This window comes from Mirounga angustirostris, unplaced genomic scaffold (genome assembly GCF_029215605.1).
Source record: "Mirounga angustirostris isolate CCGP_5_RB_7025 unplaced genomic scaffold, mMirAng1.0.hap1 SCAF_6, whole genome shotgun sequence".
In the NCBI taxonomy this organism is placed as follows: Eukaryota; Metazoa; Chordata; class Mammalia; order Carnivora; family Phocidae; genus Mirounga; species Mirounga angustirostris.
Window position 1 is genome coordinate 66390183 of NW_026991714.1, and position 14502 is coordinate 66404684.

The 14502-nt window shown below is 57.5% G+C and overlaps 1 protein-coding gene across 2 annotated transcripts in view; it reads right to left on the bottom strand.

Moving 5' to 3' along the window:
• Positions 1–6576: 6576 nt before the first annotated feature.
• Positions 6577–14502, bottom strand: part of STUM (stum, mechanosensory transduction mediator homolog) — a 56155-nt gene continuing 48229 nt past the window's right edge. For both annotated transcript variants that reach the window (XM_045877623.3, XM_064594457.1), the window contains one exon: positions 6577–12504. In XM_045877623.3, coding sequence (XP_045733579.2) covers positions 12470–12504 — 35 coding nt within the window. In that variant the 3' untranslated portion in view covers positions 6577–12469. The remainder of the gene's footprint in view (positions 12505–14502) is intronic.

The window sequence follows — 14502 nt, forward strand, 5'->3', positions numbered from 1 at the left end:
TGACCTCGCGGGGCCGGGGCGAGCTCTGCCGCGGCTGCTCACGCAGGGCCCTCACGTCTGAGTGGGGCACACTGCTACACCCTCACCTTGCCAGCTCTGCTCCAGACACAGTCCTGCCAGGGGCTCGGGCTTCGGCATGTGAAATTGGGGGGCACACAAGGCAGCCCCTGCCCCTGCTGTGTGCTAACACCGCTGTTTCCAGCTCCACGTTCCATCCCATACCTTCCAAACTTGTGAATGAGTGAAGCGGTTTTGGGGTGTGGGTTGGGGTTGGGGGAGGGCGTCGCTGAGTTCTGTGGTTTTCAATGTGGCGACACATATTTGGGTTATTTTAGAAATAGTTTCTGCAGGGCGCCTGGGTGGCTCAGTTGGTTAAGCGACTGCCTTCGGCTCAGGTCATGATCCTGGAGTCCCAGGATCGAGTCCCTCATCGGGCTCCCTGCTCAGCGGGGAGTTTGCTTCTCCCTCTGACCCTCCCCCCGCTCATGCTCTCTATCTCATTCTCTCTCTCAAATAAATAAATAAAATCTTTAAAAAAAAAAAAAAAAAGAGTTTCTGCAAATCATGGGCAAACAGTGTCTCACTGGGACAATTTGCTGGCGGCAGCAGGCCTGTTTTACTTCAGTGGAAAACAAGTGCCTGACTTCAGTCACGCCTGCTGAGCACACGTGCATGCAGGAGTGAGTCGGGATCGCTGCCCACGGAGGCTGCTGGTGCGGCCATGGGGGACAGTGCCCCCTTCTGGACGGTCATGCGCAGGACAGCCCCCCAGGAGGAAAGGAGGAAGTGCGGGAGCTCCTTCACCGACAGGTCTCTGGGCGGGCTGGTCCGGGCCCCCAGAAATGCCCCAGGGCAGACAGAGGTCCCTGGCCTTCCTGGCTCCCCACAGCCTGCTGCGTCTTTGTCCTGCTGGGACACAGCGGCCGCCGCAATGTCGTCAGAGCCCCGACAGCCAAGCGCTAGGGTGGGTGCTGAGCAGTGCACATACCATACCTCCTAACTGGCGCCGCGACCAGCGCGGGTGCATGCTGTGCGTGTCATTACCTGTGCGGTGTAAATTAGGAAATGTGAGCAAGGTCGCGCTGCCGGCGGGACCAGACCCCAGGTGTAAGGCATGGCGTGGAGGCGGACAGGTGAGAGGGCTGGGGGTCCTGGGTGGGGGGGCAGGGCAGGGCGCCTAACCCCGGAGAGGGACAAGGCCACTTCAGAGAGGCTTTGCAGAGGAAGTGCCCCCCAAGGTCAATTTATCCAGAATTATCCAGAAGGGCTGGGGGGTGGAGGGAATACATGAGATGCCGCTGAGGCACCTGGAGGACGCGGGGTCTGCAGTGGCCCAAGGGGGCCCAAGGTGGCTCCATGTGGGGCCCCGCTGGGGGTGGGGCTGGCAGGGTGGGCAGGGACCCCCAGGGCGCCAGGGTGGGGCGTGCAGCTATCTTCAAAGGCTCTCCCACCAGGGCATGAGGAGGTGGCATGTTGGGGGGGTCCCGCTGGCGGCTGGTGGCTTGGGGGAGGGTGAGACCAAGTGAGGAGGCTCGGCCAGAGGAGCAGTGAGGTCAGGCCGTGGGCTATAGAGGTGTGAAAGGGGTTTGTGGGCACCCCTCTGAGGTGGCTGTGGCTGTGTGGGGGTGGGAGGATCCCTGGGGACACCTGGTCTGAGCAGCTGTAGGCTGGGGGTGGGGGTGGTGGCAGGAGGGGCTTGGTTCCCACCTGCTGCCCGGTTAGAGGGGACACCCCCACGGGGGTGTTGGGGACGGCAGATATGCGGCCTGGCGTTCCAGAGCGAGTCCCCGGGAGCCCAAGTGGGACAGTGCTCACAGTATCCCATCTGGTGACAGAAGCCGACTTCAGTGTCCAGCGAGCCCTTTCTTTTTTCCTTCATTATCCTTCTCTGTGTATTCCAAACATTCTCCACGGGCACGCTTTCAGATTCAGGACTCTGGGCGGGTACAAGCAAGGAGTGGGATCCCGGCCACTCCAGTGTTCTCCCCATTTCCTCCCACGCTCCTGCTCAGCCAGCTCGCAGGCCCCTTCCTCATCCCCAGCGTGTGCCCCACGCTGCACCCCCTCCACACACACACGCACACACGCACTCCTCGACAACCAAAACGTGTGCGCTGGGATTCCTCAATCAGAACAGAGCATGCCTGGCAGCCACGTCTCCTGAGTGGTGGTGGAAAGGGCCACAGGTGTTTTCTGTGCAGTAGGGAAGGGGAGGTGGATGGCAGATGGGGGCCATTGTCCTGCGGAGGACGGAGGGCATTTCCCACACCCCTGTGTTATCCTCCATCCTGGGTCCTGGAGAGATCCGCAGGGACTGACAGGTAGAAGTTGCAGAAAAGTAGGGGATGGCCCAGCCAACATGTCTCTGAGAGTTCTTCGCGACCCGCAGAGGAATAAGGTGGTGAGTCCCGGTCTTGGGGGAGTTACACGGAAATTTGTGACCCTTTACCTGGGAGACGGCGGAAAAGGTAGAAAGGTTGGGCACCATGCCCTTGAGATTTTGTGGTTCCTCAGAAGAGCCGCTGTCTATTTAGAAAGTAATTTTCATTTTTTTAAAGATTTTATTTATTTATGAGAGAGAGAGAGCACAAGCTGGAGAGAGGGAGAAACAGGCTTCCCGCAGAGCAGGGAGCCCGATGTGGGGCTCGATCCCAGGACCCTGGGATCATGACCTGAGCTGAAGGCAGATACTTAACCAACTGAGCCCCCCAGGTGCCCCTAGAAAGTAATTTTCAGTCAACAAGTATGCTTTTATTTCAACTACTTTTTTCTATCTTCCAAAATGTTTTAATGAATATAGATGGCTACTGTGCTGAAAAGATACATTTACTAATGTAGTCAAGTTCACTGCATCGAAGTCTGCAAAACCAGGCGGGCTGCCTGGGTCTTGAGGAGGATAGAGAGGCCGCATAATTGGCAGGAAGTGAATCTGGAAGCAATCTGGGGCGGCGAGTCTTGAGCTGGAGGGTGTCCCCTTCTCCACCAGTGTCAAACCAGACTCCTGTCGGCTGGAGAGAGACTCTGAGATGGACTCTAAGATGGCCTCCGAGATGGACTCCGACTCCACGCTCAGGGCAGGCCCCCTCCACGGTGCAGGCCACCCCAATTTCCACGGCTCCAGGCCCTGGGAAGCCTTTGCAGCCTGGTGACCCAGAGGCCACGGCAACAGTGAAGCCTGGCACACCGCGCTCTCCATCTCTGCAAGGTGTAGCTCAGGTACGGCTGCCAACCTTGCCCCCAAACGACCTGAAGCCCCGTGGGGCCACATTGAACAATGCCCCTTGGGTCTCACAAGGAAGCCAGGGCAGAGCTGGTACGTGAAATGCTTTCACTGAAATTTCAAGACACTTTGGAAACCCTGTCAAGCCTCCAATATTCCATCAGCCCTTCCTGAGGCTTGGCTGTTCATCTTCCAAGTGTTTGCTCTCTTTCTGTCTGGCTGGCTTCTCCGAGAGCTAAAATTCTTTGAGCCCATAGGCCTGTTGGCTCCTGCTTATTTGCATGGCTAAGTAACCAACACTTCAGACGGGCAGGAAGCCAATGGAAACAAATCCTGTTTCTACAGTAGGTACAGAGAGGATTCTCTGCAGAAAAGAGTTTCCATTTTCGGTAGAAGGGGGCAAGTGTGTTCATCAGCAATTGACCACTCCTAACTCCATCTTCCCTGTGTAATGAAGTGATCCTGGAGCGGGGCCAGGTGGAACGACGGAAATAAAACTATTCTAGGACCTGGCACCATCTGGGGGAGCGTTTTGTGGCTGACAACCCTGGTTCCCTCTGTGAAGAGACTTGGGCCATCGTCCTTGCTTGGTGGGTAACCCAGCAGGGCTGGGCGGCAGGACACCCCCGAGGGTCCAGGATGGTGGAAAATCCCCAAGGACTTTTCGATGCCAACCTCAGGGTTCGGTTTCTGCAGGGGCTCAAAGAGGAGATGCTTGGTCTCAGTTCTGGGACTTCCACCTCCAGTTTCTCATGTTCTAACCAGGTAACGACTCCCAGCATGCTCAAGGTGTCCTGGCTGGCCCCGCACCTGCCTGGGGCATCCACACTTGCCGTCGGGTTGATGGGAAAAGAAAGGATTTATACATGTATGTTAACCTTCTCGGGACCTTTTTAAATGGAAAAAAAAAGTTTTAATTGGCATCGTTGTGCATGCATGTAATTTTTCTTTATTTTTTTATTAAAGTTTTGTTTATTTTTAAGGCATCTCTACGCCCAACGTGGGGCTCGAACTCATGACCCCAAGACCAAGAGCCGCACCCTCCACTGACTGAGCCAGCCGGGCCCCCCTAAAATTTTTTCTTTAAATACTGTGCCCCATTACAGGAGGGGACAGGTGAAGCGGGAAGGTGGGAGGCTGGGCTGGGGATGAAAACTTACAATGTCTAAGTGCCAAATCCATCGCTGGTCACCTGTGGAGAGCACATGCGCGTGTGCCCAGGCCTGGTGCACGCCAGTGTGGGTGTGTTTGTCCTGTGCAAAGACCGAGTCCATGTCAGTAAAGACAGAGACTCCGAGGACACTCCCTGGAGCAAATATCACTTTAGGGCTTTTTGTGATTAGCGAGAGAAGGTCACTTTGAACCAGTTTGCGGACCGCTCCTGGTAGTAGAGGCAAGGCTAGGACTGGCCTCGGGGAGGCAGGACGAGACCTTCTCTTCTGCCACTGTGTCTTGTCTGGCCTCCTGTATCCACGAGGCAGGAACCTGAGGCTTATAAACTACAGCCTCAGGAGCGAAGAGGAGAGATCCCAAAGACCTCAGGAAAGACCTTGATTTTTGCAGGCTAGTTCAGTGAGAGGGACAAGCTATTGGCCGGGCTGGGATGGGATAAGTCCAGGGACGGGCAGCCTCCCCCCAACACAGCATGGGTTATATGAGAGGCACAACTGGCCCCTAGAACAGAGGAGTGGAGGGCAGAGCAAGCAAGATCAGTCTGTCTCACCCTGGGGGATGCCGTTCCTGAGCTAGGCCTGGGGAACCAGGGAGGATTTGAATGGGGGGAGTGAGAGCAGGTGCAGACTCTGGGGACCCCTGATGCTCAAAGCAGCAACACTGGTTTCTTGGTGATAAAATCCATTCATCTCCACCTCAGCTTCTTCAAAAGATCCTGGACGTGTTTCGAGCTTCCCCAGAAGCCAACGGCGAGGGCGAGTCCTGACTTTTGGGCTCCCCTCCTGGCCCCAGAACCTCAGGAGATGTGGACAGCTTCTAAGTGTTCTGGAAGTGCTTATTTCCTCCACCAATGACATTCCCAGTTTTAAAAGTTTCTTTGCTTTCTAGAGTTTTTGTTTTGTTTTTTTAAACATAGCTATTTTGGGTGGACATGAAAATACCCACGGCTCTGACTGGAAAGACAGCTGCAGGCTCCTGCTAAGAGCATGGGACCCTCCTCGTCCCATAACTCCCCACAGAGCCAGAGCCCTTCTGGGGGGCCTGAACCCAGTGGGTGGGAGGAGGAGGCCCTCCCCCAGGGGCCATTCAGGCCTGCAGGCCCATCACAGGCCCTGTCTCGAGTTCCCCTGGGCTCGGGATACCCTGCTGCCCCTGAGCCGCGAACGCGGACCCCATTCACACCAGCAACGCTTGCACTGTCTCCTCTTTCTGTGGGGCCCCCTCTTCTCCTCGGTAATTCCTGGCTTATGTCACCGCGGGTGAAGTCCCTCAGCGACCTGGCTGGAGAGTCACCTCTGAAGACCATGGCCAGTCTGGGGTCTGGGGGTGTGGGGGAATCCTAGGGAGCCCGACTTCCTCATGCAGCCCGACTTCCTCCCCTACCCCCAGAAGGGGGCCCCTCTGAGGCCGCACAGCCTGCGGAAAGCTTTCTCTGGCAGAGAGCATGATCTGAGCACAATAAGTCTTTGGATCAAGAAAGGTCCCAGGGTGTGCCTTGGGTCATCGAGCGCTGACTGCCGCTCTGCAGATAGAGCCTTCTAGAACGCGGCCTGGAGCCCCTGACTTGCGGGCGTGAGGGAGAGCGTGGGGCGCTAACGGCCCAGGGCAGCTGTCTCCTCGAGCTGTTAGCTTCAGCTCACAGATTTCATCTGGTTGCATTACCTCTGCCTGTCAGGAGCTCTCTGAACTTCCACGTGTCCATCTGGTCTATCTACTGTCTTTGGCCACGGATTCCACAAGCTCTTTGGGTCCTCACCCCGTTAGCAAATTCCAGCTGGGCCCGCAGAGCTTGTGGACCGAGCCCTGCACTTCCTCCCAGCTCCCGTCAGCTCAACCAGCGCCTCGTTACAAGTCCTCCTAACCACGTCCTAACACTTCCACACGTTCCCCTCATCAGCCGGTCCACGGGCGAGCAGATGAGTCTCACCTGCCCCGCGTTCCTGCTAAACCTGGTGGGGGCCCAATGCCCGACTTGGTGGGCAGATTCCCACTTGCAGAGGGATCCGATCGCCGAACACGGGGGTCCCCAGGACAAGGGGGGCGGGAGGTGAGGGTCTGAAGGAGGGCCGGGCCTGCCCTGGGGAAGGATAGCCTTCGTGCTAAGACCACCGCATGAGCAGAGGTCACGGAAAGAGGGCGCGAGTCGGGATCCGGCCAGTTGGAAAAACGAGAGCACACAGGGGTTTGAGAAGCCACCAGAAAGGTCACATGAGTGACCTTTATTTTTATTACATAGAAATATGTTTATTACATAGAAAAGAGGGAAAGGAAGAAAAAGTTTCTAAAGCCGTATTTTCAGGATTTAAAAAAACACAAACTTGGAATGCCAAAGAGATGCCATGCTTTGCATATTTATAATCGGAATATATAAATATGTACATGGAGATATGTACACAGGATTTGACAGTCATGCGCACTGCTTCCCATTACACGGACAGCAACGGTGCTTGAGCTGGGACTTCCGAAGCTGGCGGGGCGCTGGGGAGGTTGGGACCCTGCCTCCAGGGGCCCTGGGGACCCGGGCAGCAGCGGGGGCGGGCGAGATTGCTGGGGGCTCGGTCCTGAAGGTGCGGGGAAGGCCAAGCCGCAGGCCGGCCTGGGCCCCAGGCGGCAAGTCTAGAAGCTTCCCTAGGTCCCCAGCTGGAGAATTTCTTCCTCTCGTGGAACCAAAGAAGGCTCCAGTCACTGGCTTGGGCTGGAGACCCCCTTGGCTGGCTAGGATCACAGGGGAAGTGGCTGGGGGTGGGGGGTGGCCCCCGAGGATCTGGGCAGAAGTAAATTGAGGAAGCCCTGAGAGGTCGGGGAGAGGGTCTCAGCAGAGAACAACAGAAACGGACAGCGATTCCTTTAAGGGGAGGAAGACAGACCCAAACAAAGTCGCTCACATATCAAAAACTACAAATCACAGCACAACACTCATCCAAATATAAATTCAGCTAATATGCACAGAACCAGTGTTGTTTTTATGTACGTTGTTTTCAAAGATTTGGCACCATTTACAATGGCATGTGTACTTTAGCCCGTGCAAAGGGCCCACCAAGTGTGTCCACGGGGTGCCCCAGCCACTTACGGCGACCACGCCACCTCCCTGGCTGGGACACCCGGCCAGGTGCTCACCCAGAAAGCAGGGTGGGCGTGACCTCTGCCCCCTTCTCTCCTCACTGCTTCTCATCCTGGGGCCGGGGGACGGGGGGGATGGTGGGGATGACTGTAGCCCCAGAAGAGCCCAGAAAGGGCTCACGGTCCCCTCCTCTCTGGGAGACCCATGTCATCCCTCCCACAGAAGGCCAGCCAGGTTTGGTGGCCGGGGGTGTGGAGCCATGGACCCCGGTAGGAAGTGCTCCTGGCCCAGGGGCCCTTCGGATCAAGGGAACTGTGTGTGTCTGGGCCCTGGGTGGGGTGACAAGGACAAGTGCCGCCTGCCAGGGCGCACGCTGGAGGGATGGCTCCCAGGCAGTGTGAGGGCCTCTCTGCAGATGTTAAGGTCTCAATCCTGAGACCTGCCCTCACCCAGCAGCTGGAGGGGCTGTGAGCATGTGGCGCGGGGGGGGGGGGGGGGCGTGTGTGCACATGCGTGTGTGAGAGAGTGTGCATGTGTCTGTGCTTCTGCCGGCCTAGGGTGCCGGTGACCTGGTCTGGGGATGGCTGGCATGTTGGCAAATCCAGGCAGGCAGGGAGAAGGACTGGGGACTAAACCTAAAGAGACAACTTGTACAGGAAACTCAGGACACCTACAAGGACAGCCCTGTCATCAGCCTCCCGTGTGACTGGATCAGGAGGGGAGAGAGCGCCCATGTCTGTCACTAGAAAGAGTCCCTGCGTGCCAAGTCCATGAGGCCCACACAGGAGCGCGGCTGCAGGGCCCTGGGCCTGTCCTCCAAGGCCTCTGCTCTGACAGAAATGGGACCGGCATCAGCTTCCCAGTCCCTCCTGCCCCGCCTACGGATGGTCCAACTGAAGCACGAGACGGGAGGAGAGACAAACAGCACTGAGGCTTGAACTCGCCCCAGTGTTTGCGGCACGGGTTTCCCCACGCATCAGCACAGGGATTAGGGCAGATTCGCGAGTCCGGCCCGGCTTGCATGCCTCCGTGATCCCACAGACATTCTGAAGCTCTCAGAGCCCAAAAGGTGAAAAACGCGGACCCCGACCAGCGCCCACCTGCTCGGGAGGCCCCCAGTCCCCCTTCCCACAGCCTGGCCTCATGGCTGCCTGGCCTCGTGGCCTCCTGGCCACACGCAGCGGCCTCCTCCGCGGGGAGAAGCGCCCCTCCTGCCTCCGCTCGCCTTGCTGTTCCACCTGTGCGGGCAGGAAGGGCAGGTGCTGTGCCGCGGCGGCCAGGGTGCTGCTCTCTGGGAGCCCCCCTCAGGTGCATCGGTGCCCGCTGAGTGCTTGCTGGATGCACAACTGTGGAACACGGAGCCCCGCTTGGGAAAACTGCCTAATGGCAGCACAGGGGGGCCACTGAGAAGGTGGCACCCTGGCTCCCTTCAGCCTCGAGCAGGTTCGTGAGGAGCAGCTCACACGGCTCCCCCACCCCCTGCGAGGTCACGGTCTCCAGGAAGGGTCAGTGCAGCTGGGGGTGCTCTAAGCCTCCAATCCCTCTGTTGAAAGCCCTCCAAACAAACCAGCAAGAGGGGTCAACAAGGGCCTGTGACCACAGACTGGGGACTAACATTTAGATTATACATCCCCAAGCCATTTCCACAATGCCGAAGTGGTCAGCATCACCAACCAGAGAAAAACATCCAGGGTCGTGAATGCCTCCGGGCCCCGGGAGCAGGATGGGGCCCCACGCTGGCTCAGGCCCTAGGCCCAGCGGCTGGGGCCAGGCCCACACCCAAGTGACCCTTGCAAACTCACCCCATCTGCGTGAGGATGGGGTTCACCCCCCAAAAAATTGTAGATCTTTTGGGGGGATTTTAAAGAGCTGGGCTGGCGCAGGAGGACCACCTCAGTGGACCCCTCGCGTCCTCCTCCAGAGTCAGGCCTTCGGAAGGCATTCTCTTGGGCCTGGGGGCTCAGTGTTTGGCTTTTCTTTCTTAGGTCTAGGTCTTTCCGGGGGAAATTCTGACCGTGTGGCTTCCTCGACCTTCTAGAGTTCATGTGCTCCTCACTGTGGCTTGGGCCTCGTGACGTCTGCATGAGGCCCAAGCCCCAGCCAAGCCTCTGGGAAGTGGGGGGTCGGGGGCCTGGAGCAGGTCCCCTGCCCACTCCGGGCTGCAGGTTGGAGGGCCGCCCAGGACAGCATGTGGTGGAGCCAGCCCCCCAAGACCCCTTCCCGTCACCTGCTACTTCTGCACAGGCAAGGAGGTCCAGAGAACCCTCCAACCCCCAAGACCCCTTCCCCTCGGCTGCAAGACTTCGCTGCAGGCCGTGTCAGCTACGCCACGGTGTTCGGGGCCTTGCTCTGCCGGCGCCTCAGTCCTGACACCTGGAAGGTCCGCAAACTCACGGCCCCCCTGCCAGGATTGTTGGTAAGGGTCACCGCGGGTCAGATGCACCACACCGAGCCTAGCAAGGACCCAACATCTGGAGGCTGTCCTTGTCGTCCACGTCATGTGGACGTGGGGTCGCGGAGGGAAGCCATCCTGCCCCAGGTCCCTTCCTCACCTCCTATCCCTCATCTAAGCCGGTGACGCTTGGGCCATAGTCTCATGGAGAAAGTCGCTGTCTCGAGCTGCTCCTCCGCACGGCCATCCTCACAGACTGGGGGTTCAGAGGACCGGGGTGCCCCCATTCCTCGCACACATCAGCTACGCGGGAAGGGCTTCCTCCAGAGGCTGACGTCCTCTCAAGTTTGGAAGCAGCTGGGGCCGAGGGGAGCCTCAGGGGCCGAGGTGGAACTGTCCTTCTGAGCCCACAAACCCCTGTATGAGCCATCCTGTGCCGGGGTTCACTCAAGAAACCCCCACCTGTGTCTGGATCACCACCAAACATGCTGCACAAATTGCTGTCTCTTCTCTCCCCCTCAGCAGCCACCCCAGCCCGAGCCAGGAAAGCAAGATCCTCGGCTCCCACTGATGGGGGCTGTGCCCGAGGCCGGGCATCCCTCTGGGCGTGTGGGGTGAAGGGCCCGGCCCAGCCCTCAGCCCGAGCTGCTCTGGCCTGGCTATAGGGGTGGCTCCCTTCTCTGATGCAGCCTCCCGGGGCGCAGCCAGGAGCCACCTGCTGCTGTCTTCTCGGCCCATAGGATGCCGTCTTCACACACCAAAAGCTTCTGGCTTTCTGGATAAAACCAAAGCTGGTCCCACACCTTAAAAACGCACAGGATTCCAAACACGAGAGAAGCAGCAGACACCAGGCTGGGATCAGGAGGGAAGGGGGGCAGGATCGGGGAGTGGGGCAGGGGATTGTTTCTCCATGGGTGCCGAGAGCTGCCCAATCCACAGGGAGCCCAAGGCCCACTTCCCTGGCAGGACAATAATCAGAAAGCCCAGCGGGTGAGGTGACTGGGCTCGGGGAGCAAGGGGGCCTGTCCAGCTGCAGGCTCCCCAAGCACACCCATCCAGCCATGGGGAAGAGGCCACATTCTGAGTCTCTGACAGACAGGAAGAGCTCCCTCGGGGAGCCCAGTGGGGTTGCAAACAGCTTTGGGCCAGTCCCACAGTTTAGCAATTCCCATGTTAGGAAGCAAATGAAAACAGACGGTAGATGTCCACCATGACTTTGGATCGCCTTTCTCTTCATTTCAGAGCAATCCCTGACCCACAGTGGCCCCAACACCTCCTGTGAGTTCCTCCCCCACCAGGATCCAACTCCCGAACAATCACGCACCGAGCAGGTGCCCTGAAGCGTCACCGGCTTAGATGAGGGATAGGAGGTGAGGAAGGGACCTGGGGCAGGATGGCTTCCCTCCGCGACCCCACGTCCACATGACGTGGACGACAAGGACAGCCTCCAGATGTTGGCAACGGGAGGAATCCCTGTGTAACAACAGCGGGATCCCCAGGGCCTCACTGGCAAGAGGGATTTTTCAGATAAAAGTCTGCCACCCCACACAATTTTTTTTCTTTTGCAATTCTCAATCCCCAAAAGCCCTTGAATGCTAAGTTTTCTTCCATAACTTATTTAGGCCAAGATCTGACCTGAACCAAGCAAGGTGAGGCTATTTATGGTTTTTATTGATCCCAATTAGTCTGACTTTTCACAGGATTCTCTGCAAAAACAGTCATGCACTCAATGGTTGGGAGGTGCTCCAGATTGCGGGCGTGTTAGGAAATGCACGGTACATGGGTCTTATTCTGTCTCAAATCCACGTTTTCCGAATTTGGAGACCCGTCCGGCCCCAAGGATTTTAGGAGGACTACTGACCAGGAGTGGCGTTCAGTATAATGTGAAAGGCTGCTGGCCTGTGCTCGCTCACACCTGCACTGAAGATTCTGTGTATGAACACCTGTCAATTCTAGCCGTTTCGCCCAGGGATGGAGTCGCTGGCTGCCTTCTAGGGAAACAAAGGTCAAAACACACCCAGGCCCAGAGATTTCAGCGGCGAGGAGGGGGGTGGGTGAAGGGTAGGCTACAGTAAGGGAGCGCGGGCCCAGGAGAGACTTTCAGGGGTCCATCCCCAGGAAGGCACGGCAGGCCTTTCCACACCGGGCTGGGGACATGTGCATCCTCATTCCTGTCCTGGCGCGGCCCCCAGGAGACAGCAGCGCAAATAGACAGGGGCTGGGGACCCAGAGGAAGGGTCCACCGCACCCTGCCCCTCGGTGAGCCCCTGCTGCCTGACCCGGCAGCTCCAGGGTGCCCTCACAGTGGGCAGGGAGATGTGCAGGGCAGGGGAGAGCTGAGCATCCCAGTCTCGCTGTCCGCAACCCTGCCCCCACGCCCCCCCAGATGCTCTGGGGGCCTGTGTCTTTCTGGAGCGTGGGGGTGGGGGTGGGGGGGCTGGCAGCCTGGCAGCCTGCCAAGAAAACATATGCGTTTTCAAAATAAATACTGTTTTTTAAATACCCCTCTTCCACTCCGACCCCAGGAGATGGCAGAAAAGCGTGCGTAAAGGTCCTGGTGCCGCCTGCGGCCTGGTACGGCCCCCATGAGACCGCCCTGGAATTCTCAGCGGCTCCTTCGGGCTCACAGCTGCTGTGGGATGCCCTGCTCCTTGTAGCCTGTGGGGAAGAAGCAAAGGAGAGAGGGTTAGATGCCCGCTTCCTTCAGGATTTCTCTAGGAGGTGCCTGCGAACCGTGACATGGTCATGAGATCTTATTCACACTAAGGTGTGAATGACAGCTATACTCAAGGTCCACCTTTCCCCGAGGGCATGGACTTTTTCACCAGGAACGGAAAGAAGCAGGAAGAACTGTGGAACTTTGGGTTTAGTGGGGTTACAGGACAGGAGGGCATCTGGGGAGGGGGGGTGGTGGCACCGTGATCGACATGCCCTTGCTCAGAAGACTAGGGCGGGCCTCCATCCCCAAGCGCCAGGTACCTGGGATGTGTGGACGGAGAGGAAGACGGAAAGGAAAACAGCAAGACAGCACACAAAAGACTGTCACCATGTGTGTGTTCAATTAGCCAGACGTCTGGGACACAGACAAACATGACCGACGACTCCGAGCCTTTAAGACACAGCAGTGTCACAAGATCCCTGGGGAAATTGAGCCACTGAAATATTTAGGCATGAAGTTACGAGTTTGAATTTGCAAAATGCCCCCCACCTCACCATTAGCTGGCAACTTAGCCCCAGAGGAGTTTCTGAGGACCTAACGGTTGTTTTCTCTCATTATTTACCAAATTATTCACCAATTTTAAGTCTGAATAATGTGCAGAAATGCAGGAAATAGATAAGACGTCACAGATGACACAGGAGTGACTATGTGTTGTTGAAGCCTGTGGGCCCTTAGGGGCTCAGTGCACTAGGCCCTCGACTTTTGTCTACGCTTCTACGTTTTCCAAACTAAAAAGCTGGAAATCCAAACAAACAAAAAGAAAATACAAATAGAAGAAACAGAAGCACAACAATAAATGAAAATAGATAAAAACCAAAAACAAGATGAAAGCCCGGTGGCCAGCTTGGTGAGTGTGTGTGCAGAGGGTGCAGGGGGGCGGTGGGGGCGTGGGGGAAGCAGCCCAGGCAGGGGCCCCACACCCAGCAGCAGACTCACCTTGGGAAACTTGGGGGCAACACAGGGTTGTGAGGCCACAGGAGGGACAGGAGGAAAAGAGAAAGAGAAAACAGGGTGAAAACAGAGGTCGGAGGGACTGGCTGAAGTCTAAAAGGTGTCAGGACGCGTGAGCGCTGTGCCTGGGGTCCAGCGACCGGGAACCACAGGTGGGTGCTGGGCTGCAGGGGCGCATGGCCGGGGCTCCCCCCTCCCCAGGCTCACAGCCTGTAGCCCCGCCAAGAAGCTCCCTCGGGGGCCACCCCTGCTCTGGGCTCACCCCCACCCGGCCTAGAGACACCAGCTGGGTGCACCTGTGGAGGGATGGCTGTGGGACACTCTCAGGATTTTGAGGTGCCCCCTCCTGGCCCCAGTCAGGCTCCGCCTGAGCTGTCTGGTCACCCCATATAGGGACAGGAACCACATACATAGACTCTAATGCCTCGGGACAGACTGAGGCCGGGACATGGCAAACAGATTTCGTCCTGCAGACATCTCGGATGGAGATGCCGGAAGCCCTGTGTGGGGAACACGTGGATGGATGAGCAGACGGTGTCGTGATGAGGGGGGCAATGCCTGCCGTGGGCATGGGGCAGAGAGAGCGCGGAGAACTACGGCGTATTTCTCCATCCTCGACCAGGACAGTCTGTAGTTGGTTTGTGATTATTATCAACAGAGCCGCTTGCTTGTGTCTCTGGTTTTAACGTCTACTTAGATCTGGAATTCCCTGCTTGTCCTCTTAGCAGTTTTTCCGGACAGTGTATGTGCTGATGACACCTTGGCCAGTGCTGTGTGGAAGGTCATCCTTGGGATGCCTGGGTGGCTTCAGTCCGTCAAGCATCTGCCTTCTGCTCAGGTCATGATCCCAGGGTCCTGGGATTGAGCCCCGCATTGGGCTCCCTGCTCAGCTTCTCCCTCTGTTCCCCTCCCTGTTCCTTCTCTCTCTCTCCCTCTCAAATAAATAAAAATAAAATCTAAAACAAAACAAAAAACTCACCCTGTAC